Source organism: Scatophagus argus, chromosome 19 (genome assembly GCF_020382885.2).
Source record: "Scatophagus argus isolate fScaArg1 chromosome 19, fScaArg1.pri, whole genome shotgun sequence".
Lineage (NCBI taxonomy): Eukaryota > Metazoa > Chordata > Actinopteri > Scatophagidae > Scatophagus > Scatophagus argus.
In genome coordinates, this window is record NC_058511.1 from 2,453,023 (window position 1) to 2,480,813 (window position 27,791).

General features: G+C 42.9%; 2 protein-coding genes and 2 long non-coding RNA genes across 6 annotated transcripts; 2 read left to right on the top strand and 2 right to left on the bottom strand.

Annotated features, from left to right (window-relative positions):
* LOC124050381 lies at positions 1-6,240 on the top strand. Its single transcript, XR_006841603.1, has 3 exons — positions 1-114; positions 244-505; positions 6,106-6,240. It is a non-coding gene; the product is annotated as an uncharacterized LOC124050381 (long non-coding RNA).
* Positions 503-12,422, bottom strand: trim54 (tripartite motif containing 54). The gene is made up of 8 exons (XM_046372850.1): positions 12,231-12,422; positions 11,407-11,585; positions 8,641-8,827; positions 6,531-6,626; positions 6,150-6,383; positions 4,240-4,262; positions 2,965-3,089; positions 503-2,079 (listed from the first exon to the last, which is right to left on the bottom strand). Exons 1-8 carry the CDS (start codon positions 12,420-12,422, stop codon positions 2,003-2,005), a joined length of 1,113 nt encoding a protein of 370 aa, XP_046228806.1. The 3' UTR covers positions 503-2,002.
* On the top strand, positions 6,251-16,521 carry LOC124050376. 2 transcript variants are annotated; one of them, XR_006841597.1, is made up of 5 exons: positions 6,251-6,388; positions 11,454-11,613; positions 11,734-11,854; positions 12,219-12,468; positions 16,385-16,521. It is a non-coding gene; the product is annotated as an uncharacterized LOC124050376 (long non-coding RNA). The 2 variants fall into 2 exon arrangements; XR_006841598.1 differs by having other exon boundaries at positions 6,253-6,388; positions 11,457-11,613.
* On the bottom strand, positions 14,214-27,762 carry dnajc5ga (DnaJ (Hsp40) homolog, subfamily C, member 5 gamma a). Of its 2 annotated transcripts, XM_046372836.1 has the most exons (7): positions 27,547-27,762; positions 21,566-21,693; positions 20,097-20,310; positions 19,848-20,004; positions 19,292-19,464; positions 18,598-18,637; positions 14,214-18,462 (listed from the first exon to the last, which is right to left on the bottom strand). In XM_046372836.1, the coding sequence occupies exons 2-5, from the start codon at positions 21,682-21,684 to the stop codon at positions 19,295-19,297; spliced, it is 660 nt and encodes a 219-aa protein (XP_046228792.1). In that variant the 5' UTR covers positions 21,685-21,693; positions 27,547-27,762; the 3' UTR covers positions 14,214-18,462; positions 18,598-18,637; positions 19,292-19,294. The 2 variants fall into 2 exon arrangements, with proteins under 2 accessions (XP_046228792.1, XP_046228793.1); XM_046372837.1 differs by lacking the exon at positions 19,292-19,464 and having other exon boundaries at positions 27,547-27,759.
* Positions 27,763-27,791: the final 29 nt, after the last annotated feature.

The window sequence follows — 27,791 nt, forward strand, 5'->3', positions numbered from 1 at the left end:
CTTTTTTTTTTTTTGCTTTTTTTAACTGAACAAAAGACAACAATGTGGGAGGCGGAAATCTGGCCTCCTGCATCTCGGCTGCTGCAGGAGGAAAGATGGATCACGTATATAAAGGTATGATTTCTTTTTTCTCCCCATGTTGTCCGTTGTTTAATGTTCTTTGTGGCTGAATTCACTCCCCAACACTGTGCGGATTTCTCCCGCAGGATTATGGTAAACCTCTTCTTCCGTCTCTTGTTTTAGATTTCCTCAGGACTGCAGCGAGGACTTCAAGTGAAGAACAAAAGACATGAGAAATATCATGAGATCAGTGTCATCATCCCACGTCTAAACAGTCAGCAGTGACTCTCCAGCTGCTCGGCCCAATGTGCCCACGCTGCACAAAGCCCAGCACGGAGGAGGACGCTGCTGTTGTTGCCTTTGACTGAGTCAGCATGAACACACTGATGCCGTCCCCTTTGTGAGTGGATGAGGGGAATCCTTCGCTCTCTGCAGCCCTCTTTATGTAAGTGATCTCGTTAGAGTTGTTTTCACACATCGCTGCTGTACGCTACGCAGTTAGCTGCTGCTGCTGCTGACTTCAGCCTGTGCACATTTCCAAATATTACAGTTAATCAGCAGAGTGACAGGAACATCTATGAACAGGCTCTGACACATTTGCACTTCTTCAGTCTGAGAGGTGTGAGTGCTGGGCTTTAGGAACTTGTGTGTCTGCAGGATGTTCAGTGGCACACTTTAAATATGTAGCGTTTCATGAAGCCATAATGTACCACGTGGTGTTTTTGTTTACGTGCAGTGCAGAACGTCTTGTGACGCTGTGCACTTAAAGCTGCAGTAATCGGTTCAGATCCACTCTGATCCACAGTGGAAACACGTGAACGCAACGCTGCCATATCATCACCGCCTATTAATATACAGTAAACTTGTTAGAAAACAGTTGCTTCTTTACACATTCAGAAGTTACGTAGCAACATTAGCATTCATTTGTTGTCGTGCTTATGGCCACATGATGTATGTAAGTCCGATATTCACCATCTTTCAGCTCTGTCATTATTCAATATCAGGCTCTTTAGTGGCTAAATGCTAATGCTAAGTCATGTGAACACTGAGAGTGACCACTGACATACATAAAGATGGATGACTTTCTCTCGCTGTACAAAAATGAAGTCAAAATATCTAGGGTACGAGCGCTGCCATCTTGTTCTGGTGATGTCATTTGGAGCCAAAGTCTGTGCAGTAGTGAACAGAGTCTGCCCACACACCAGTGTGAGCCAATCAGGAGCAGCCCTTAGCTGTCAATCATGACGTTTCACCTCTTCAAATAACTGATTTAAACCAAAATGATCAGAAAAATGGACGCCTGAACAGACGTCAGCGTGATAAGAATGACTTAAAATGACAGAAACCATCATGATTTTTTAGTTTGGCCAAAGTCCCATCTGCTAACATGGAGGGGGAGGGGTTTATGAGCTGTACTGCAGCCAGCCACCAGGGGGCCATCCAGATGTTTTAGCTGTGCTTTTGGAGAGTTCTCCTGTCGTCCTTTGTTATATACAATCAGTGGTCTGAGCCAAAACAGTGAAGCTGTCTTGTTCAATTTGTGCTGCCTTGTCAAGGCAAGTAATTGTAATCTATTTGATATTATTTAGAGACTCTTATTATACATTTAAGAATTTCTTTTATGGTGTGTAGATGGGTAAAATCTTCCTTTATTTGTCCCTCAGGCTAAATATTTTCAATTAGGCCCTGCAGTCTAATGTGTATCGTTATGAAAACAAGAGAAGACGAGGCCAAAGGCGTAGCTGGACGCAGAATAGCTAATGTGACGTGTCTTCTAAAACCAAACCCAAACACAAGCCAAACCCTGATCAGTTCATCAATTAAGGTCATCAGGGAGATTCAGAAAGCGAAACATCCACCCTTCTGTTAGCCTTTCAGAATATATCACGTCAGAGTTCCTCAAAAAGGTCCGAATGGGCACTCGAGCCACCGCTGTAGTCTGTTAACATCTGGAGCTGAGGTCAAGATCTGAATCTTCTCCGCCGTCTTCGGGATCCTCTTCTCCATCATCTCCCACACCTAAAGACACGCAAGCGCACAAACAAATTACGTTGCAGGAAGAGCACAGTGAATATTTGGCTGATTTCAGCAATCGAAAATGAGGCAATAACTGCAATAAAAACTGAGGTTTCAGAGCAATTCCAAAGCTTTTAAATATAAGAGGTATCACTCACACACCAAAATGTGTACACAAAGGAGCCCGCTTTAAGAACGCCACAATCCCCACACAGCACACCGTATTGACCTGAGGACCTGCTCACAGAGGTTAATACCAACACACACACACACACACACACCTCTGTTTAGACAGTAAGCAGAGCTATTTAAACATGTGGAAATGGAGGCTGGAGGAAATTGTGTCTAATCCCCCGGAGGTCTTTGTGCAGCTGAGACGCTCGTTCAGGGTTTGTTAGACTCGATATTTTACGTTTAATCACGTTGCTTTTACTTTAAGACGAGTTTCCTGTTACATTTTACCTGTACGTTTTAAGACCCATAAGGTGATATTTATTCAAATATTTTGTGTCAGTGACTTTAATCTTCTTAATCTTTCTACAATTAAAGCCTGAAATATCTTAAAAAACTTAAATACTTGTCAAAGTATGCATTATTCTTTATATTTTGACTTTATGAGTTTTCATTAATACACATGTAATATTACTACATATACTGTAAAATCACCTTAGTGTTGCACCGTTGTTACAACATTTCTCCCAAAATAGACGTGATTATTACGGGCTGATTACCTTCATGACTCAATTGATTAACGAGTCAAATAAAACTAAATAATGAGCAGCCATCACATGACATGTTTTCATTCTACCGCCATCTTTAAGGCACATTCATCTTCCTCCTCACACCGTCTGATGACACTTCACTGTCGTGTTGTTCCGCCGTGCGTACCGGAGCTGAAGTCCACGTTCATCAGCATGGCGGCGAGCCCGTCGACGTCGATCACCAAGTGGCTCATGTTCTCGTAGCCAAGCTCAGGACGCTGCAGGTTCGAGGCCCGGGCTGCTGCTGCCATCCTGTGAACACGCACAGAAAAGTTTCAAAATAAAACTCAAGGATTTCAGACGAGTCTGACTTGAGGATTTTTGTAATAAAATCCTGCTTCAGTGTTACTGTCGTAGGTCACTGGAAGCTAAACACTGAGCACGATTTTCAGGAAGTTTGTGACAACGTGCAAATATAAAGTAGGTGTACTTTTTAGTGAAACTAAAGCCCAACCAAAACTGTTTAAGGAGGCAGACCTCCGCTGACTTTGACCAGATGTCTGTGATTCCTTTGTTGGCATTTTCACTTTGAAACCAACTGACATTCTACATCACTGCTGTTGTCGAATCGTTCCTGTCCAGATTTGCTCTTCTGAGGGCGCTCTGTCGTCTGAGGGCGCTCTGCTGGTTGGTTTTAGATAAAAAGCAAATATTGGCTCGATCCATCAGCCAACAACACACACACACACACACACACACTCAGTGATCTCCACCTCATCCCCACGAGGCTGGTTGGTGACGGCGGCACTCGGAGCAGCTTCGATTGGTTTTCCGATCCCTTGACAATCTGGTTGATGGTCTGCTCCATAATGTATATGAAATGACTAAATGTGTGACGCAGAGCTGAGGACTGACAGCACAAGCTAACGAGCAGCCCCTCAGTGCTTCTCATCACAACAGTTTTATTGGCTCGTGTCACAGGTGTAACACTTGAGTTCACTTCAAATCCTGAGGGTTACGTCAGTATTAGTGTTCCTTTTTCTAAGTGAAACTCATCTGGAATCGATTCAGTTTATCTCCTTAAATAATCACATGCATAAACATGACCTTCTGCGTCCGGGTGCATTCATATTAAAAACGTCTTCATTAAAATAGATAATTCTTGGTCATTTTTCTGATTAACTTGCATTTACGGCGTTATGGAAAGTGAAGGAAGGTGTTGGAGCTTTACTGGTTAGTGAAAGTCACAGCATCTCTAAATTATCTCAATAAAAAAACTCTCTGAAAGTGCATGACTACTCCCTGGAGTCGGGTGGAAGTGAAAAGGAGCAATAACTCTCTGATGAGGTACCCCAGAAGAATCGTACTTTAAGTAACTTAACACTCAGTTAGTGATGATTAAAATGCGACCACAGTCACTTCATGCACTCCAGAGCTTCACCACAAACGACACTCGACTTACTTTCCCAGGATGACGTTGGCGCTCTGAGAGGAAAGAGGACACACAGGAAGAAGGAACGAGACTGAATTAATCACACTGTGCTTCAGTTCTCTGTGCCAGCGACATCCGTCACAAGTGTGTGTCAGGCACGTCACCGTGGAAAAGACAAACTCGACTTTAAGACAAACTGCCGGCTGCCAGATTGGCCTCTCGCTGTTTACTGCCTGCTTCCACCAACTCTATCGTCTTTAACACCTGCTTTGGCAGAGGATGTGGCTGAACATAAAACAGCAACACCTGAGGCTCAGACTTTCTCACACACACACACACACACACGGTGGAGACGTTGCATCAGCACTAAAGGATCCTGAAATGAGTAACAACCTGCTTGTCTGTTCGGAGACGAGTCAGGTTGGACCATCAAACTGTCCTGCGGTCAGATTTAACTAACTTCATAAGTTTTGCGTCACGTTTCACTCAACCTTCAAACGATGCCTCACGCTTGTCTTTCATAAAAGCATCCCGGGACACGTGTGGTGCACATCACTTTCTTTAGTGTCCCGAAACGCAAATGAGAGTCTAATTAAATGTCAGGAAACAGTAAAAAGAAATAATATAAGAAATCTCCATCTCAATTGTGCCAGACCCCAAATCTAATATAAATAAAATGGAGAAAATCAGCAAATCCCAGCACAGATGTTTGAACCACTGGGTGGTTGGCGTTTTTGTTTGATTTAATAGCTTAAGTGACAAATCGGTGAATTTTTTTGTTGATTGACTATCAAATCAAACTGACTACGTTACTGATAATACTGAGACCAACATGACATGACAACAAAACAGCTCACAGGCTCGACGATTCTCTAATTTGATCCACTTCCTGTTGAAACGGCGTGTTAGGCGGGACATTAATGAAGGCAGTTACGGTTCAAAGATGCTTTGGGCAAATTCAGATTCTTCAGTTCAGTTAATCAATTCCAGCCTTTGTGATGCAGCCAACGGCGTCTGTTTTGGTCATCACATCGCGCTGCCAATCTGTCACTCGACTTTGATTTTCGAATGAGTTTTGGAATGTTTGTTGTCGTATTTTCTGATGCCTTCGCACTTCAGAATCCTGAACTTGAAAAATGTGACTCATCAAATTCGTCAGCTGGGCTACGACTAAGCATTACTTTAATTATTGATTAATCTGCCAGTTATTTCTACACTTAACTGTTCAGTCTATAAAATATCAAAAAGAAAAAAAAGAACAAATCTTCTCTGATGTCTTCAAATTGCTTCTAAATAACAAAAGAAAAGCAGCAAATCCTGACATTTAAGAAGCTGGAAACAGCAAATGTGTGACTTTTTTGCTTGAAAAATTGATTATCATTTTTTTGGTCATTTTAGGTAGTTCTTATCACGCTGATGTTTTTCTGACCAGTTTGGTTTTAATTAGTTTGTTAAAAAAATAAATAAATTAAAAAAGGGCGGGAGCGTGAAACGTCATGACTGACAGCTGAGCTCTTCTCCCGATTGGGTCAGACAAATGAATGGGTGGGAACACAATACCGTGGCTCCACCTCCTGATCCTGCACAGACTCTGGCTCCAAGTGACATCACAAGAACAACATATCAGAGAATTTTGACTGTTGGATAATATTTTTTTTTCATTATTAAGCAAAATGGATTAATGTAGCTATCAAATTTGCTGCATTTTTTATTTTCAGTTTGCCCCAGAGTTTCTGTAAATGCCCCTGATGGTCAGTGCTGTTTCATGGGGGCTTTCTGCACACTAATAAAAATCTGTGGGAGAAAAATCCAGAATATTTTTCTAGGCCCAAAAGTAATCACAAATAAAGATACAGAATATTTCTAAATAATTACTCACACTATCTGTCCAATCAGGTAACCGCACCTGCAGGAAGCAGCTGACCTGCACTGTCACCCACCTGTATGAACAAAGACATGTGTGGCTCCTCCATCGACTGAATGGCCGACTCCACCAGCATGACGGCGGCCTCCAGGTCGTCACTGTGGCGGCGAATCAGGGCCCGGACACGTTTGAGTTTCTCGTCCTGTTGTTTGGTGATGAACCCCACCAGCTCCTGCTTCCTCTCCTCCAAGATGGCCACCAGACTGTCGAAACGCATGGCCAGCTGCTCTCTCTGTCGCTGACCGTTCTCCTGAGGTGAGACAAAGCATCACGCTCCTCAACCAGGAGGCAGCTAGAGAAACGCATCTCACGAAACAAACAAACTTTGACAGTCACATGCTTGTAGATTATTAGAACGCACGTCATGAGTGTGTGTGTGTGTGTGTGTGTGTCTAACCTCTGTAATGCGGCACATTTCCTCCATCTGAGAGATGACCGCCTGGATGTGGTCGTTAGTGGCGACCAGCATCGCGATGCCGTCGCTCAGCTCAGTCTGCAAACGTTCACAGCATCACTGACGTTAATTTAGACCCCCAACATCCTCCCGAAAACAACTGAAGCTTACATGACTGAGTCAGAATTTGACTTTTTGAATTTGACTGTACCAATAAATACCACGAATTGTTTTTTTCTGCTTGCAGCTTACATGTTCCTCTCGGTGGAAATAAGCAGAATTTTGGCTTCACATTTTAATGCAGAAACGTTACATATTTTATCTTTAAATAGCCATAAGTTAGTGGCCATACGTCTGGATAACTCAAGTCCTAATATTACCGGAAAAGATTTTGCTTTTATCCACAAATCCTAACAGCCTCCAACCAATCAGCATCTTGTCTGCCAGATGAAACGTTTCTAAACATTTTCTGTTATCTTAGAGACAAAATTAGAGGATTGTGCCGTGTTGGCGGAGGCCTGCACTCTGAGTACTTTCTACTTAGTAAGCCTGTCACCACCCAAAGCACAACACGACATGAGTCACCCGGCAGGCATCTGTTTAGAGTATCGTGTGCACATCATAGTGCACATTTCTGTAGTTTGTTGCAGCTTCTGTACAGTTTTGGTGTCATTTAAAGTGTTATTAGTGTAACAAATGTTCTCCGCTCCGTCGGCTGAATTAAATCACTGACTTTTGTTTTTCGGGGTAACCTTTGCATGAAGATGAAGGATCAACAACTTTCCTCGAGCTCATCTAAATTTCAGATGAGTGAATCAGAGACGGAGTGAGAGATGGAGACGCCGGCACTGAAATGTCAACAAAGCCAACTGCTCGATAACACGCCGGACGCTGCCGCCGCCGCCATCTGCATGACAACATGGCTGCACTTTGTCTTCGTGTGACTTTGTGTGTCCACACGCGTAAACAAATGAATTACTAAAGTGTTTCATCCCAAGTGTTTCATGTACAGGTTTGACTGTGCATTGAAACGAGGTCGTGCGTCACTCCAGCTGACCTTCACTTGACTACCAGGTGAGGCAGTGGAGAGTCAGCAAGTACAATGCAGTACAATTCTGAAGTACTTGTAGTTGAGTGTTATTATTTTGTGCCACTTAACACGTCAGCTCCACTACATTTCAGAGTGGAATATTCAACTTTTCACTCCACTGCATTTCTTTATTACCTGCAGGTACTTTAAAAAAAAAAATAATAAATCACTAACTAACTAAAATATAAAATTAAATTCATAATGCAAAATGAATAATGAGTACTTTTACTTTTGTAGATCAAGTATGTACTGCTTGGGTGCAGGAGTGTTTTGTGGTATTTCCACTTTTCGATCTTCATACCTCCACCACTGACCAGGTGTGTGTAGGCGTGTCAGTGGTTCTGTATGAGCGGCATGGCGGCATGGCGGCAGGTCAGCGTGTATCCTGCTTCGTGTTGGTGTTTTGCTGTGGTTTGGAAAGAGAAACTGGGATCCAAACAGAAAAGGAAAGAGAGAAACAGAAAGACTTAAAAATAGAAGCAGAGAGAAGTAATGTAAGATAAAGGCCAGCAGCCTTTGTGAGAAGTCGCCCGCCCACATGCACTTTCTGCAGAAACGCTCGAGCTGATGGTCCTCTGACCTTTCAAAAGGTTCGGGTTTTGTTGGGAGCTCTGCTGCTCACAGACCTGCCAGCTCGCTACCAACGCACAGCAGGAAGTACGTCTGCGGCTGAAACTTCTGCTTTTGGTTCGTTCGTTTGCCTCAAAGCGAAGTGAAAAGAGTGGAGCAGAGTGTGAGATGGCGTGAGACGAAGCCAAGTAAAGGCGAGCAGAGGGCGAAGTCCATCGAGTTATGCCGAAGGGTAATGCAGGGACGAAGAAACGGGAGCGGATGGCGTGAACTGATGCTGAGTAAAGTGAACCGAAATCAAGTGATGTTAAATGAAGTGAACTAACATGAACCGCAGCAGAGTGAAGAACATTCAGCTGAGTGACGAAGGGGGGAATCTTATTGAGCAGAGCGGAGGGCCACCAAGTGACGAAGGTGAAGAAAACCGAAGTGAAGCGGGCCGATGTTCTTCACCTTCTTTCTCGTGTAGACGCTGCTGAGCGGCGCGACGTCGCAGTCTTTGTGTTTTCCGAACACTTTGCACATGGAGCATGTCGGCGTCTGACAGGAGAGGCAGTAGATGTTGATCTTCTCCTCTTCATGCTCGTCACACATCAGCTGCTGCTGCTGCTGCTGCTGCTCTGGCTTTATGTCCCCGAGCCTTGAGGAGACAAGAAGTGGTATAAATCCAATGTCAATGTTCATGCACAGCTTTTTGTTTCCTCTTTCCACCGAACACCACATGGTATTACAGTACAGCTGGCTCTTAAGAAGCCCGTTCTGAAGCCCTGCTGACCAGGTGTAAACCCACCGTGACATAATCCACTGGCTTGTGGGCTAGTTTGACATTATGGCTGTTTTTTATTTGCTACGCCCCAATCCGACTGAGAAGAGCTCAGAGAAAAGCAAAAAATATCTGCTGTGGGAAATAACAGAGGGAAGTATTTCTGACTTCGTGGTCACGTCGGATCCCATCATTCATAGAGAAGAGCTGACTGAGAAGGACTTTCTCTTATTCTGTCACCACGAGACAAACACTAGATTGCATACAGTTTAGTCAGAGAGCAAAATTAGACGTCAGTCAGGCTGAAGTTGGCTTGCTGTCAAACTCTGTTGAGGTCAGTTTAAAATGTTGGAATTACAAGGTGCAGACGTGTTCCTTTTAAGCCCCTTGGAAGTTCAAATGAGGGAGACAAACTCATCTTTTATACCACTAAAAACACTCAGTAGTACATCCAGGGATTTACTCACAAGACAATCCAGAGGTAGAGTTTATTCCTTAGCACAGACAATACAAGAAGCAGTCTTCTTTGCCCCTAGCCATCTTTTTAATACACTTATAAATGGCCTTACAGGAAGACTAAATGGGAAACTTGGCCAGTTTTTAATCCCATCCACGCACTAGTGGCATAGTGTCCACAAGACTTGGCAACCCCAACTCTGCTGTTGAACCAGCTTAGCTTGCTGCTGTTATTGCTGACGTGTTTTGACGTCAGTGGATGATGGAAGAACTACGCCAAGCGTTTGGCTGAGATCTCTGTTGTTTCTTTGCCCCATGGGAGCCAAGAGGGTGTCAATACCCACAACAGCTCAGTCAGACAAACTGAACATATACGTCCTGTGTGGTTTTACGCCATTTTACACTGTGCAGAGTGTGATCTTCTCACTGTCCCACCAAGGCTGGTCTGAGAGGACCTCACATGGAGGTCACATCAGCAGCTTCTATGGAAGCAGACACTGATGCAGTAAACGCTCCTTTGCACTCTGACGTTGGTGTCCCCGACAGAGACGATGATTAAGTAATGAGAAATTTTTCCACACGTGAAAAAAAAAATGATGATGAGACACTTGAAGTTACAAAACATTTGTGAACCTCGCTGTGGACAATCACATCTATTTTAGCCCACACAGACAATGAGGGGAGTCCTGTCCTTCTGTCTCTAATTAATGCCAACATGTCTCTTCAGTACCAGTGACTCATCACGCTTCTATTTCGGAATAAAAGTGACAAATCTACACCGAGGACAACTGAAATATCCGTGTCGAGTTGTAATTAAGTGTGTACGCTTATAAAACACACGCAGATGATCTGAAGAAGATCTGAAGATCTGCTTGGAACATTTTGTTCTTTATACAAGTTTGTAAGAAGCAATAGAAGTAACGCTTTCTATGAAGAGCAAAGCTATAGCGCATTATGGGTGTGTTCATAGTGTATTCATAATGCTTTATAACAACATTCATAAACACACTCAGAATGATTTCTGATGCACTGTATCAGCGTTACAGATGCGACTCATAAAGCGTCTCATGGAGGATTGTTGATTGTACTGCTTACTGTGATTTTAACACAACAAACTAGACTTTAAAGCCAACCAACAAATGGTAACACTGAATTTGGTTGGCTTAGAAGCATTGTTAAATTTATTAATTATTAAAGAGATTCACAAGAGCACGTAAAACTGCAGCCCTGCTGAATGTCACAACTCAGCAAAACACCAAAAAGCTCACAGAAGGTGAGTTCACCATCTGAAATGAGAGAGCGGATGTCAAATTACATTGAATTAAAATTGTGTCCACCTGCTGATGACTGGACGTCTGTCAGTAAACTCCTGTTTCAGCCCCACGTTGTCCCCCAAAAACATCCTCATTTGTTTATTTTTGTTTTCCAGAGAAAATAACCAGCTTGTTACCATTTAAAAGCAACAGCTTGTAGTGTCAGAAAATGACAGATTTATGGTCTTTTCTCCCTTATAAACAACATCATTTAAGCATCTGTCTCTTTGAAGTAATCAGCCTCAGCTCCGCTTTACTGTCAACATATACAATAACAGAATACAATACTGCCCTCTGCTGGTAGTACCTCATATGACAACAACATGCGGTCTCACTTTGGACTCTGTGAAGACTTTTTCACTGATAAAACTGTTAAGATGTGACAAATACTGAGGACTGGGAAGAGGAGGAAAAAATGCTTCATTGTTTTACAGATGAATTTAAAATATTTTTAAGTGACAATGATTAAGTTATAAAAAAACAATCATCAGGTGCAGTTTATTTTTTCAGTTAATGTCATTATATCTGCATACAGCTGCATTACATTATGTGATGCTTGTCAATGCTAAATGATTGTAAAGTCTTTTTCTTTATGCTGATTTCTTACTCCGCACTGCTCACTCCGTCCTGCCCACACACACACACACACACACACACACGCACACACACACACACACACACACACACCTGGAGGCCTCCTGTTGTCTGTAGAGGTCTATGATGTTCTCCACCAGCAGGTTCCTCTGCAGACCGTAGACTCCATGGCGGTCCAGCACCACCTCGTGGCGGCACGATGGACAGCGGAACCGACAGCCGCTGACAGCCACGCTGGACGAGCCGCGGGACTGCCACAGAGGGTTGGCTGACTGGGCGAGGAGAAGAGGGAGTGGACAGGTAAAAAGGCGGTCAGGTGTGACATGCTGTCAGAAGAAAATGAAGATTCATACTCTGATTTTCATGGTTACAGAAAATCTAAATACTGTATATCTTTACTGTTCCAAAATATGTTGCCAGTGGAGGTTTGGCTAAGCTGATGATCAGTTCTTGGCCCCAAGTGGGACCTGGATTATTCCTTCTCCCTGTTCACCGTTTCACCTGATGAGCCCAGCAGTTTGTAGTCTAATCCCAGCAGAAGGTGAGACACGCCTCCTTCTCTTTGGGGAAAGTGAATGTGTTGATGCTGAAAACCAATAAATACGTAATAAAACTGATGTGTTGCTACGGTTCACATGCAGCTACATTTGCTTAGCCAACTAACGACAAACTCAAATAGATTAATAGTTTTTTCATGTCACCTGAGGCAAAGTTTGCTTTCGCAGCCTGCACATGTTCATGTCTTATGAGAAAAGAAATGTGGAGGACATTTGGTTGTGGTGTGTATTTAGCCATGTTTGGACAGACATATCACGAGCACATGGCTGGAGGGGGTTCAGAAGTCAAAACCAGATGAAATACGACCTCATTTTGAAATAATGACAACCCTGTAACCTGTCAAACAGACACGGGCTCACCTGGAAGATGTCACTGGCACACCTGCGGCAGAGGTTGTGCTGGCAGGGCAGGATGACCACGGGTTTGGAGAACATCTCCAGGCAGACCGGGCAGATCAGCTGCTTCTCCAGGTTCTCCATGGTGGCTCCTCTGCCAGCAGCGGGTCCAGAACTGCCTGCTGACGGAGGCTTGAAGCCGGCAGCAAAGTTCATCACCTCCAGGAGCGTCAGAAGAAGATGACGAGCAGAGAAACACGAGGTGAGGGATATTCCAGCTCTTTCTTCTTGGATTAAATGATGAGATGTTGTTGCTGCTGTTTTTAGTCGTCTTTCCTCTCCGTCTTCTGTTCTTGCTCTCTCAAAGTCCGCTTCCCCAGCTGCCCATCCCTTTGGCCCCTCTGCCAGCCTTTCTAACCCCCATGTAAAGACCCTCCCACGCGTCCTGCCTCAGTCCCACAGCAGCCGTTGATATTTTTAGCTCCTCAGTTTGTTCTGGCTTGGGTTACTGTCTAAACCGCGTTCCACAGTCAGACCAGAGGAACAGTCCAGGCGAGGATCATGACAGTGGTCAGCACCAGGGCTCAAATGATATTGTTTGTATGAAGTCTGATCCTTAAGAGGGGATCCTGGTGCCAAAATGCAACCTCTGGACGCCATGTTTGAGGTCATTAGCACTACAGCATAAACATCTAGCTCAGGTTCTGTGCTTAGCCTTCTGTTAGTCACAACAGCCTTTGGCACATGGGGAGAAAAACCTGCTTTGGATAGCAGGGCCTATTTCTTCTCTCCTAGTCCAGTTAGCTTCTCCGTTAGCCTTTCTGATCACAGTCAAGCTTAAATAATACGTTGAAACAGCTTGTAAAAGTCAACAGTGTAGCAGGAGAATTTGGCGGCACTGGAGGATCATGGACTAATGACCTCAATGTTTCCACAATCCTGACCCTGATCAGAGGATAACATGACTGAATGACCGAAGCACTCCAAGGATTTACTTCTACCAGTGCTGCACAAGCCTCTGAGTTGTTTAAATAACTGTCAGGGGTTTATTTAAACATTAAAAAATAAAATAAAATGGCAATCTTAATCTGGATCCTTTGTAAAATTTCCTGGAGTGATGCCAAAATTTATCTTAACTTATCCTAATTTTCCTTTAATCTGTTTCCACTGAGAAACAAACAAACTGGACCAAATACATGATCAGGCTAATGACTGAATGAATGAATGGGTTCATTGGTCAATATTTTTAAAGATTCAATAAAAATAAATAAAAGCAATGAAATGTGATCTCATTAAGACATATCATTAGTATGTAAAAGTCAGACTGAGAGTCTAAACAGAAAGTGTCAGTGATCAATAACACAATAAATATGCATGTAAATATATATAAATAATGTAATTATATCCATTTCATTTTAAGATAAAATATAATGGCCAGAAGCCTAATCAGCCCCACAGTATGACCTCTGACCTCTTTGTCAGCTCCACGTTGCCACTGAGGTCACTTCCTGGCGACCAAACACACGAGGTATTTGCTAATCAACAGAATGGAGTCGGATAAGTAGCCTAAGCTATTAATGGGATTACAGGACTATTTATAGGCTCAGGGGTGGAGGGCTTCTGCACAATAAGCTAAACATACCAACACACGGCTATATTCATGCCTCTCTGCCACCAGCCCCACCACCCCCCTCCTTCTTCTTCTTCTTCTTCTTCTTCTGTAGAGCACATGTGGATTCATCCGTGACTGAAAGTAGTCCCCAGCAAACGTTCTCTTCGTTTTGGTAAAGCACATGATGAAAACTACAGCTGTTTTCGAGGGATTAATGAGGGTTTGTTTTAAAAATGAAACAATATATTTGTGAGATGTTTTTAAAGACCGACAGCTTCAGTAGGAACCAAAGGGCTTGTGCTCGAGTGCCACACTGTTTGATAGACAGCTGGTTTTGTTTTGGTGGCAATAACAACAGTTAGTGAAGTGCTTAAACAAGACACACCAACAGGCAGGACGTTATAAAATTCCCCTCTTTTATTTGTTTGAATGTCACAGTAAGTCATTTACAGATCATCCACAGGGAACCCCACCCACACAAAAACTTCATCTACGCTGATAAAATGTCTTCGTCATATCTGGTAGCTTGTCTCACTGGTCAGCTGAGTGTAATGGGAACACAGAGACAAAGACTATCCATCTGTCCTTGGAAGACTGTTAGCTCCGTGCTAACTAGCGTACATTAGCATTAGGCTAACAGGTTAGCAGAGAGCTTTCAAGCCAGCATTTTAGAGTAGACACACAAAAGACTTCACAGTCTGCGTTCGTCACATAAAACCCAATCTGACCAACAACCCAACCCCAACCTTTTTAGTATCAGTAAATTCAAACTGCAGTATGTCTATGTGACAAATAAAAAAAATGTATGTACACTGTTAAAACAGACTTTAATTCATAAAACATTAACAATAAGGAATTTTGTCATTTTTTTTGTTTTGAGTTATTTACAACAATTACAAAAATAATAAATAATATGTCTTCTTTCAGTGCTCCATGGCTTTTACACTCAAGTGACTTGATTTAACAAGATCTGAAGAGAGACAAAAAAAAAAATAATAATAGTAATAATTACTCCTGAAATGTTATGGGAGGCTTGAAATTGCAGGTTTGGCTGACAGTTCCTCTCCGAAACACAAGCGATGGACTGATTTGTCAGAGCTGGTTTATGAACTTGGCTGCTGGTCGGACTTGTGGGTCTAAAAATGTTGTTTTGCAGTTAAACGGTTAATATTGTGGGGTTTTAGCAGCTGGGAGATGAATTAAACTGTAGTCTTGTGTCCTAGCTTTCGTGCATTTTAAGCCCTGGCTTGATGCACAGACACTGTGGCATTTCAGTGTTGTGGGGGGGAAAAAAACCCCAAAGGAATAACCTTTAAAGGGATAACATTTAATTTAAAAAATAAAAAAAATAACCTACAAGTAACACAGCTCCACACTAGACAACAATCCTTCACTGCACATTAACCTGTTAACATCCACATAACCAAAGAAATCAGTGTTAAAAGCTTGTTTTAATAACTGCATAAAAAAACTCTTTTAAGTTCTTTCTACTCAAACAAGTCTGATTAAAAGGTTTCGGTCAACATTCTGGGAAATACGAATACTTTCTCTGCTTTCTTGCTGAGGGTTAGATAAGAAGATCAATATGATGCTCACATTGGTATGTTAGCCATCAGACGTTTAGCTTAGCTTAGCACAAACTGGAGCCAGAGGTTAAACTTTAAATATGTTGTCTTTGTACTGTTTTCAGTTGAGTATATGTCAAAAAAGATTTGCGAACTATCACATTGTTCTCTTTTATTAATATTAAACACAGTGTCCCTACTTGTTCAATCACTGCAAAAACCAGCAAAGAAAAAAAGAGAAATCATGGAAATCAGGAAATCATGTGCCGGGCTCTTTCTATAAAAACAGTGAATGAGAATATTTCCCAAAATGTCAAACTATTGATTTAACAGTGTTTACTAACCCTGGGGCAGGCAGATTAGCTAAACTATTTTAGACTGAAGATGTTTCAGTGCCCGTCTGTCAGGTCAGAGGACACGCAACCTCCAGCACATTTATGGTACGTTTCATACAAAGTCCACAAATTAATGTAGACGTAAATAAGGAATTAATAACAAAGTAAGTGAGACGATGTTGAACTGGCGCAAATGTTCACCAAAATTACATTACAGGATGAATTGATCGTCATGGTTCTGGAAGTAAAGTGCGCTAAAGCTATCAAAGCACCTGTGTCAGAAATAAAACATGAAAACTTGAAAGTTGCACTTAATTGCTATTAGTTTGTACCAACTAGAGTAAACATCACTTAATGCCGCTCACATGATAGTGACTGTTGGCATGGTAACAGTTTATTCCTTTAAAGCCAGACCACATTGAACTAACTAATTAATTTAATCAGAACTGAGTGGAAAACAGCTCTTTAGCACAGCCTGCCAGCACTCTTCAAATCCAGTACCGTCCTGCACCAACCTTAATTAATCCTGACAAACAGTGGCAATAACTCAGAAAGGGGCCTTGAATGTCTCAATGTATAAGTTTAAAAATGGCTGAAATATTCTCAAATATTCTCTGGTTCTGAAATCTGACAATTTGCTACTTTTCTCTTTGTTCTCTTTGTTAGGCGTAAACCGACTTCTGAAGACGCCACCTCGAGCTTTGGGAAACCGTGGAGGCCATTTTTCACTCTTTTCTGACACAGAGACAAAGCACGATAACATTGTTTTGGTGAGTGTGGTGAAACCTTGAGAGGATGAAAAGAAAATGAGACTTGACAAAGCATCTCAGGTGGTTGTGGTCACCGTGCAGTTTTGTGCAGCTGATCCAGATTCACTAAATGTTTCCGCGGGGGGGAAAAGCAAGAATCAATGATAAAAAAAGCTTCTTTTCACCAGTCGTGGTCATGTTTCTGTATGTATACCTGGTCCTATTGCAATCCTCCACTGAACAGGACAACAACGAACACAAAATGCTGCATCGGAAGTTGTCTGTTGAGTCGCTGCTGCAATTATTAATCAAGGCACATCACCGTCACCATCAAGTCAAAGAGCAGGGTCAGAGGGCTTTCCGTACTGGAAGCTCAAGACAGAGCAGCAGAAAGCAGATTTACGGAGGAAAGACGCAGGACTTAATCGAACTGAAATAACAGTGTGTGAAATTTGCAGCAAAGAGGACGAAACATTATGAAAGCCAAAAAAGCTAGTGAGTATAAATCAGAAGGTTGCCCTCGCAGTGCAGTCTTAGTGAATCTGGACCTGAGTTCGTAGATTACCAAGTAACTTTAAAAGTTGGTGGTTTCCATAGTTTGTAACAATAAAAGATTAACAACCTGAATGTAGGCTTAAAACAACAAACTAGCACAAAGATAACCCTACGAAATGGCAACATACCCGCTTCGCAAGGTGCATAGGCCCAAATGCATATTATACAAAACATCAACCAGAGTCTTCGTGGACTGGCAGGCTACACGCAGCCGTTGCCTTTGGGCTACCAATTAATCTGACTGCAACACAAGAAAGATCGCACTGATTCCGATCAGACAAAACAAAATTGAACAACGACCAGTCAACACTTAAATGCTGTTTCTTTTCCGTGGTATGCCGTCTGTCGCGGTCCATTTCAGCCAATAGATTATGCTGCATGTTGTATGTCCGAGCGGGGTGGGTGGCACGTGAAGGTGTACAGGTGGTGGACGGGGACTTCTTTCATGTTTTGTGGTTTTTAAGTGTGTACTGTATTCCAGTGCTGTACAGGGAGGTGGGGGAGGTGGGGCAGGTAGAGGGTGGGCATGCATCCGGGGGAAAAAACAAAACAGAACAAAACACATGCACTCTGAAGAAGGAGGCCTCGACTTCCCAATCTTCAGGTTTTGGCTCAGAGGTTTATCATCATCATCTGTTGCATCTGTTGCTTCTGCTGCGCCTGGCCCCGCCTCCCTCCCCCCCCTTCACGTTTGTGCATTCGTGTGAGAAGCTTTATTGGATGAACATTAGGGGGAGGTAATGCAATATTCAACTGACAGATGGGAAGGACAATGTCTTCCACACCCCCAACGTCACGTCTGATGATGTGACTTGTTAGTTTTCTTTCCAAAACAAATTGAATAGAAGTGCTCCTGTTGGTGACACATGTCCAAAATGAAGGGAGGCGGATTCAGACAGAGACAAGACAAAAAAGATAATTCCAGTGGATTAATAACAAGGATAACCTTTCCGTGATGGTTGTTTTTTTTGCCCTCACATCACCCTGTTTTTGCCAGCTTCCTGTCCAGTTTCACATCCTTACTGGTTGTAATGGGATGACAAGAACAGCTTAGTGAGGAGTCCAGGCATGTTGCCAAGCGTAGCTCTGGATGACGGAACTGCTAGCAGGATCACATCGAGGCCAGTCTAGGCTAAAGTATATGGCAAGCTGCGAGAACAACGAGGACTTCGGTTTTCAACAAGGTTTCTCAGTATTTTCAGAGCCCAGCTGGTAGTTTAATTTGCACAAATACTCCTCCATAACTCCAGTTCCATGGAGGTTGCCAAGAGCCTTTAGGTGCCCACCTTACAGGAGCTGTCCAGTGGGTAGTTTGGGTAGGTTTGGGGGGAGGTCAGGATTGAGGTGTGGGCCTTAGCTGGCTGGTGGCTTTGAGCTGGTTGGTCTCTGGATTGCTGGCAGCAGTCGAATGTGGCTGGATCATGAAAGGGGCTCCAAAGTCTGCGGAAGGGGAGAAGCCGAGGTCAAACCAAGATAAACTGACAGATTCAAAGGCAGCTGCATCTGGTGTTCAGCGTCACACAAAGGGGCTGATTTCTAACATCCACAGTAAGAACTTTGATCCATTACTCTTACCTGCTCCTGCTAGTCGAGGCTCATCCACCCGGTCACTTCACTGCGAGAGGAGAGGAAGGTACTCATGTTAGCTTTACATCACACAAACTTCTATGCAAAGTTTAAAACTGAATTTCTCATTATAGTATCTTTAAACCTAGATGGGGAAACAATAGTCATCATTCTGACACAGGCTATCTGCAGGTTTCGAAAAGCTAATTAAAAAAAAAACAAACAAACAATCAAAACAGAAACGGAAACATGACAATTTCTGATAAAGACAAGTTAGGTTTTCAACAGTAAACTGGCACAAAAAAGGAAAAAAAAACAGGAAATAAATGTGGTTATTAGAGCAAACAAAGCCTGTTGTGTTATAACTCTACATGATGAAAACCTTCCTGTGATGTGCCTTAAGACAGACGTAACACTACAGAATAAGAGGATGAAGCTGCAGAAAATTAACTCAGCCATGTAACACTGACAACAAGCATACGGACGACATGAAACCACATGCAGGTGACTTGCGGTAAATGTGTGGCGACAGTAACTGGACAAGTTTTTTAGGGACGAGTGAAGAAGCAGCGATGAGCCACGTGCAGCCAAGCTGGCAGCTGACAAGCATGAAGGGCCGACGCCAAAGATGAAGACAACTTCTCGTGCAAGACAAAACGTATGAGCGGTGGACGTGACACACAATAGACGAGGAGGCTCTTACGAGTCACTTTGACTCTGGTAAGGTCTCTCCGGGGTTTTCTTCCCCTGCTGGACTGGTCCGCGACTGGGGCTCAGCTGCAGGCATTGGCATCGGCAGGGGGATGGGCTTACTCGGGCCCTCAGAGCTTTCCGGAGCCACGTTAGATGTGGGCTGGCCTATGATTACTGTGTGACCTGTTGGATTGGAGCATGAAAATCCTGCAGCATGAGAATGCGATCTTAAAAATTTAAGCTGAGGCTGTGGAAGGAATTCAAGCCTCCTAAACAAACACAAGAGTGGAAGGAACAACACCAGCAACAACAGACGCATCTGGAACTATCCACCACTTCACTGTAGACTCCTTAAGTGCCTTGAGGAGGAAGCTGAGTTATGAAAGACCAGCATTATTATAGTTCTAATGGCCAGACGCACAACACGTGTCCTCTTTGTACTGCAGAAATATGTGGGGATCCTTCTGTGCACTGTGTTCTCTTCCCGCTACATGATGTATCGAACGTGCACTCAGTGCAAACAGCAAAACTCCACACGAGCTAACGAGTGTGAAACAGCGCCTCACCTCCGTCCTGCTCTGCTCTGATTTGGGCCTCCAGGTCTTCGGGGTCGACATACTGGTAGTTTTCGTCATCGTCCGGCGGTTTACACTTCCCGCAGCAGAAACAGCAGCAGCAGCAACAGCAGCAGCACGTGAACAGCGTACAGCACAGCACCAGACCCTGCAGGAATTCACAAGAAAAACACATCAGAGTTTTAAAGCGACATGACCGCAAAGGGGGGACGTCCCAGGGAGTCGAACCAAAGCACCGACCTTAAACCACCATTTGGACATGAGGAAGTAATATTTGACGCTCTCCTCTCCGAACTGCTCTGACACGTAAAGGCCCATGGAGCCATACTCGTCATAGATCTTCCTCTTGGTCTCGTCATTTAGAATGGAGTTGGCGTTGTTGATCTCCTTAAACTTCTCCGCTGCCTCCGGGTTGTCTGGGTTTTTGTCTGGGTGGTACTTCAGTGCCAGCTTCCTGACAGGAGAGAAGAGGACACAGGAAATCAAGTAGACGAAACTGTGGGCAAAAGTGCATAAGTGAAGCAAGTATTTTAGTAAAGAAAAAAAAGAAACAGAGACTGTAAAAAGGTTCCTCCACCAGACATAAACCCAACATGCAAAGTTTATAAAGACTACATGGATGCTACCCATCTATAATATGTATTTTAGTCTCCAACAGCTAAAGTTAGGAAGTTAATGTTGAACTGAAGAAACTAGCCGAGTAATCAACAGACAGGAAATTCAGCAACATTTTAGTTGCTGAATGAACAACAATTAGTTAATTAATCACCAGAAACTTACATCATTTTCATTTTTGGACCTTCTGATGAAAATTTTCCACAATTTTATAGGCCAAAACAGTGATCAATTCATTTAGGAAATAACCACCAGGTTAATCGTTAGTGAAAATAATCATTAGTTGCAACACTGACTTACAATTTTGAACGTGACTTAATGAGTGACTTAACAGCTTAACTCATTTCAGTGTTGTCACGATACCAGAATTTCTAAATTTGACAGAATACTGCACAAAATATCGATATTCTGTACCATTTTACACCACGGGCAAAAACTGACAACACTGAGGGCAACAAATATTCAATTTTTCATAAAAATCAGCTGAAACTCTACCGTGCGAGATTCCTCAGGCTCAGTTACTCTCGGGGGGGATTAGTTTAGCTTTGCAACTTACAAATGAATGTAACACAACAGACTTAACATCAGCTTACTGGGCTCCCTGTTTAAATACTGAAGTGATGGTGAAATGGAAGCTGTCACCAACCTCTTGATATTCTTCACAGAGGTCAGCGTGTTGGCTCTTCAGGTGCGTTGTCAAATTTGTTGTGCTACTACCACATGCTCGCCTACGTGGATGCTCGCATCCCTTTTCGTCTGCCTCGGATGCACATTATGACTATACTCGTTAGTTGCTCGCTGGCTTATGCTTTCATGCTTCCACTTGCTCACACAGAAATATGCTCTTTTGCAACACAACTGGTGGAGATACGTCTCTGAGCAGCGCTTGGGTAATCTGACCACTTTATAAGGTAGAAACTGCCAACGCAATCATGAGCAGGATTACACAAATTAAAGCAAAAGGATTTAGGAAATACCCAAAGCGATAGTTACAACATGGTTAGCCTGCTTGCTCTGGAGAAGCTCATCCTCTCACAGCTGAGGCAGCTTAATTGCAGTAATAATTCAGATTACTGAATGTTCACACTGCTCACCTGTATGCTTTCTTGATGTCCTCAGCTGATGCTCCTTTCTCCAGCCCTAACACCTTGTACATGCTCTCCCCAGCGGTGGACATCTTCCTCTGGGGACGGGGCGGGTTCGGTTCAGCCATGGCTCACCTCTGTTATTTAGGAGAAAATAAATATAACTCAGTCAAAAATCATTTAAAGACAATCACATGTTAGTAACATTTGTTATGACAGTATTGGCTGAACAGCATCACGTGGACGATCAGAGATTTTTCTCCACAGAGTTGTTAAGTGTGTGCACTCCATGCAGCACGACGGGACCAAACTGTGCAACTGAAATCTAACATATTTAATTGGATGAATAAAGTTAATTGTGTTGTTGTCAGTTTACACACACTCACACACCGATGGTACAGCCCTTTGTCGACTGTCTAATCCTTTTATTGGTTAACCACTTAGATTATTAAATATTAAAGTGAAGCAATATGTTTGAACGTCTTGTTCTAATTGACCATCAGTCCAAACCTCAAACACATTCAGTTTAAATGAACAGACAAAAGCAAATAACTTCACATCACTGAAGCTTAAAGTAGCAAATATATAAAACTTAGACAAATAATCGATTACCTATTTATTATTATAGCAGGTTAAAGAATCAAAGAACACGCGTGACGCAGCACAAAACAAGGCGTTCCAGCATGACAGCCCGCACTGACTTTAATTGGTTAAGGTTTAAGGGGTTGTAGAGGGACGAAGAGAGAGAAAACAAACATGTTTTTAGTCTGGGGACAGGCAGAATTAGAGCTCGTTCTCATTTGTGTACGTAGATCTGTTTACAGCAAAATTCTCAGTGCAAGTCAGGTGCACGAAGCAGATCTTTTGTCCTCACCTCAGACGTGCAAGCTAATGGACGAAGAATTCAGGCTTCCAAAGATTTAGGTTCATCAACCCAACATCCGATATTTAACAGGAGCTGACCAGATTTGTTGGACAGACAAATAAAAACACTTTTAATTCTACCCATAATCACCATTGTTTCATAACTAGAGATGATGACTTACAGTAATGTTCAAAGGCTTGGAATTAGAGCTTTGCAACACACAGAGGGATTTCTATTGAACTGTGACTACTGTGCGCGCACACGCGCACGTACACACACACACACACACACACTCAGCTGCACAAATAATGCTGTGCGGGTCGTTGACTAAAGAAGATTACATTTTGCTGATCTCACAGATTACCCGTCAGAGTCCATGTCAGAGAGGCCAGTGTACTGGTCACACTCTGGCTAGACAGACAGACACACACACACACACACACACACACACACACACACACACTGCACAGATCTCCACAGAGCACAGAGGGGAATCATACTATCAAACTGCTGCAGCCTCCATCAGAGTTAAACAGAGAGAAAAAAAAATTACAGTAAATCCTTGAAAATCAGACATGTTTTCTGGCATATGGCAGGCAATTTGCTTTGTAATATCTAAAGTAAACAAATCCAAAGTGAGCAGATTTGCGCAAGATTAAAAACTAAAGACAACCTTTGCAATTACGGCAATTCACACAGCGAACCGAGCAAACTGTGTGAGCATTTAAAGATTAAAGTGACATATTTTGTCATTGGAGGGAACTCACTCCAACGAAATTTGTTCTCTGCATTTAACCCACCCAAGTGACGTGCACACACACACAGCAAACCCGGGGCAGTGGGCGACCGCGTGCAGCGCCCGGGGAGCAGTGGGGGTTAGGCACCTTGCTCAAGGGTACCTCAGCCATGGACACCGGGACGGTGAATCGAACCAGCGATCCACCGGTTACGGCTCCGACACCCTAACCGCTGATCCACGACTGCCAACCATCATAACATCACCTGCTCTCATTGTCACGTTGTAGACTCAGATATAAAGACATAGTAGAATAAGAGCTTCAGTTCAGCTTGGCCCATAAAGGGAACACAAACATTCAGTGTTGATGACTACTGAAGCTCCAGAGCCCAAAAAATGGTTCTCCTGCACAATAGTAAGAGTACATTGCTATCGGCTGGGGAAGGCTTTGAGGTTTCACTACAGGACAAACAGGATTTTCTCTGAAATTAGCTGGGGAAAAAAGACCACCAGTAAAGATCATAACAGGTTTCATGGTGGTACAGACGTTCATGAACTTGGCTACATCTTGCTGGTCCTTGTAAAACCCTGAGCTTTATTAACTATTAGCTGCAAGCAAAGCACCACCCACAAACAGTTCTTCACTTCGTTCATACCCAGACTCACTTTGCTAAAGCAAACTCCCATCTTGAGGGCATTTTTGAATGGCACACCTACTCATTTTTGTGCATTTATTTTGAAAAGCCGCAGTATCAAATTCTATGTGGAGTGCAGGACGGGTGCAAGGGAAAGCAGCTTTGTTTCCACTGTCTGTCATCAGATTAGTTAAGACACTCCTGTTGTGAGCTTCACACTGCTAACATGCATCTGTAATGTAATAAGTTGGTACTGTAATTTAGCCCCTTTTTATTCCCTTGTCAAGTGAAAGCTTCAGGTGACTTTCAGATTACAAGTTTGGCAACATGGCCGCTTCAAATGTCAACTCACATTTGAGTGCCTTCACACGAGGGGTGCAGGGTCTGTTGGGCTGCAGCATGGGCAAACATGCAGCAAATGAACTGTGCAAAAATTAAACAGAATATCAAACGAACGCAATCAAACTTGAGCTTATGGTGGACGTCTATTAGTGTGTGACTTCGTTAAAAGAAACATAAAAACTGACTAGAATCATTTGTCGGAGCAAAAAGCAGCAGCTCTGACTGTGTGCTTTCAGTCAACCATCCAGTGAATGCTTGCTCTGAACAGTTTAGAGCACTAAATTATTGTGTGAAGTGCATGTAATAAAACAAAGCTTGGTCAGGCTCCTGACTGGAATAAACCCTGCAAACCCTGCACATCAAAAAGGCCATAATTTTTCTCGACAGCGAACACACTGCAGGCCCAGATGGCGGGCCTGCTGAAGCCAAGAAAGCTGATGTAAATACTCAAAACTCTCCAAAAGTGCTGCACAAACCATCAGGCAGCCTGGCAGGAGGAAGCGGGTCCACACAAGAGGCCTCAGCACACTATATATAAACCTTCAAGACCACCAGGCCTCCTGCCAACAGAGTCTGCACTGATCAAACTGATTGCTCGTACCAGAGCGATCGATCGAGTATCACTGAGTCGGGTCTATTAAGTTAATTAGCCAACTGCAGTCGTTGTGGTGCAGACTTTAGAAACTGTCCTGCCTGTACGTATGCAAATATCTCTAATCTATCACTCTAACAGGACAGACTTTATGAAAATGAACCGTAGCACAACCCCAAGCCCTGTGCAGCTACTGAAGCTTGAGACAGAGAGACACACTGAGTCTTTTGTCCTCCTTTCCAAACATTTGACTGTGACTCTTTTGTAGTCCCACGTTTTATGAAGTGCAGACAGACATTTATTTAACTTCAGCCGCTGTTCAGCTCGCTTTTTTAGCTGAAAGGCTGTCAGCTGAGCGGTATGCATGTATTTATGGTCACACTGAAATAATGAGACTGTGCAGACTTTTTATCAAAAACACAGGCCTGTTTGTAGTAGCAAAACTGATACAGATATTTGCATGTTTGTACATTCTTATTTAATCTAATTTAACCTGATTTTCTAGACAATAATTTTGAAGTCATATACCTATTTATTAAAAATGTAAACGTATGTCATACATAAACTTCAAACGTCTCAATTCACAGATAACACAAATGTGGCAAAGTGAAAAGTCCCAAAAATCCCAACAAAAACACAGAAAAACTGCAGTGCCAAAGAGGAACCGCAGTCAAAAACAGACCCTCACCAACACTGAATGAAACACACTCCACAACATATTTATTCTGCATCACTCTAGTCTTACAATTAATAATATGACTTTGACAACTGGCAAAACCATCTGAAAGAGCTGCTTAGAAGAGACAAGAGATCAAAATCACAGCTGCAGACCTCTACTTGAAACTGTGGAGCAAATTTGTGGGCACAGACACAAAGCAACTCCTCAGGTCCATATTTAGAAACTCAAATTCTTATTTTAAAAAGGCTATTATTAGAACAGTACATCACACTCCAAAGACACCAAAGTGCTGTTTTGTGCCAGCTGAGCTGAACAAGCCATTTTTACAAAAAGTGATTGTCAAAAGTCCACATAGTTTAAAAATCACACACTCAAGACAAGAGGGCAGCAACTCCCGAGAAAATCTTTCTCTCCTAATTCTTTATTTTTTAAGATCATCTTTAAAAAAGGTCTCTTTATTGTTAAAAATAACAATATTTTCCTAAAGTGTGTGACATGGTAACTATGCAATCACAACAGCCAAGATCCTGCAGTCGAAACAGCTCAGTCGAACATTTTTTGATACTCAAATCTGATGAATGCACTACACCCAAACAAAACCTTATAAAAACAAACCAAAGTGTCTTATATGAGAGGACCTATGAGCATTAATTTGGTGGAAGGTATTTTTCTCGACAGGTATGCAGACAGTATGGCAGAGATTTGCTGGGGCATAAACCCCCCGCTATCCTGCATTTCTTTATAGTCAAAGATCAATGCACCAATTCTGATCTCCTCGCACTCAGTTTGCCAAGGTGTGGGATTGATTATGACATAAAAACACACATTCATTCAGGTCACATTAATGAAAACTGACTGATTTTAAAGCATGCCACGCTGAAGACAAAATGTAAGCTTGTAAGCTGACTGTGCAGAAACATAACACACTCTACACTGCACAGGTAGTTCTGATTTATAACGGAGTGACAGTTTGATTGATGATTGGCAGAACTTACTGGAGGCTGCACAGGTGGGACAAACAGAGTCCTGGGAGACTCTGCTCAGGACAAAAAAACCCCCAAAAAACCTGTGGGTCATCTGTGGGTTTTAACCAGTTTAGATGTTGTGGTATTGCCTTTCAACCTCTGTCTACGTATTGAGCAGGCCTACACAAACGCTTAGCTTAGATAGGTGACTTGATAACGTTATGATCAAAGACACGTCGGTATGGGAGGGAAGCGGCTGCTTTTGGGATGACGGTCCGGTATGACGGAAGAAGGAATGCCGCGTGATTGTCGTCTGTTTGTCCTTGTGGAGTCCTAATCCTTTGCTAATCTCCCTGCACATGGAGAAATACTTTCTATTTTACAGCCTCTCATTCATAAATAAATGTGGCGGGGCAGATTTGAACATTTTCACTTAACGACCCTTGTTTCCCCTCGTGTCGTTATCTCTTTCTGCCTTTTTTTAATTACCCATAGTCAAACTGTCTTGTCGGCCCCGGTGCGGACAGGTAACGTTACCTAGCTGTTGGCTAGCCTTAGATGACACCTATCTCACCACTAAAGAGTTTAATCCAAGACAAGACATCATCACTGAAAGCGTGAAAATGTCAGCACTACCGCCCCATTTCATTAAGCTATTTGCTAGCCGGCGTGAAGACAAAGATAGACCAAACTGCATTTGAAATTTTAGCAATTTATCGTAAACTTCCCTGTATGTGCAACACAGACATCGGAAAATCTGGCTAAAGATTTTCGGTGCGTAATCTACGATTCAGCGTACACCAAACACATGCATGTAGCACATATTTCAGCAGAGGTGCAAATTCTTAGTAAGGTTAGCTTTCGTTCACCGCTGATTGCTGCCACCGCCCTCTTATTTTGAAACGCTAGCGCCACACTTGTGAAAATAACTACGTTTTATAAGGTAATTTGGCATATGCGAGACATTGAAGGGCAACTTAATATTTTTTGAAATTTTACAAGTTTTTTTTTATAGTTTATCGATATTAAAGTTATGCTGTCTTTGTTGAGAAGCAAGTCAACCTTAAACTGTAAACTGGAAGATTTTTGAATGTAGTTCGCCATACATGACCATGACAGTTATGCACGGTTAGCTAACATCATGCTAGCTGATTTAGTACAGTCGAAATGGCTTACCTTGTGCAAACTGAACACTGTATGTCTCGCTGTAAGGTTAGCTGGATCATAGAGGCATGCGGTTTGATGTCTTAACTCTCAATTTAAAGGCTCGTATTAGCTCGGTGGCAGAGAAGTGATGGCCGGCCGTGGCCGCCGGTCGTTCCTTAGTGTATGGCTCTAGCTGCCAGAGGACGTGCGCTGTGATTGGCCGATTCCTCCTTCCAGGAAATGGAGAGGGATCGGATGTGGCTTTCAAGGTTTAG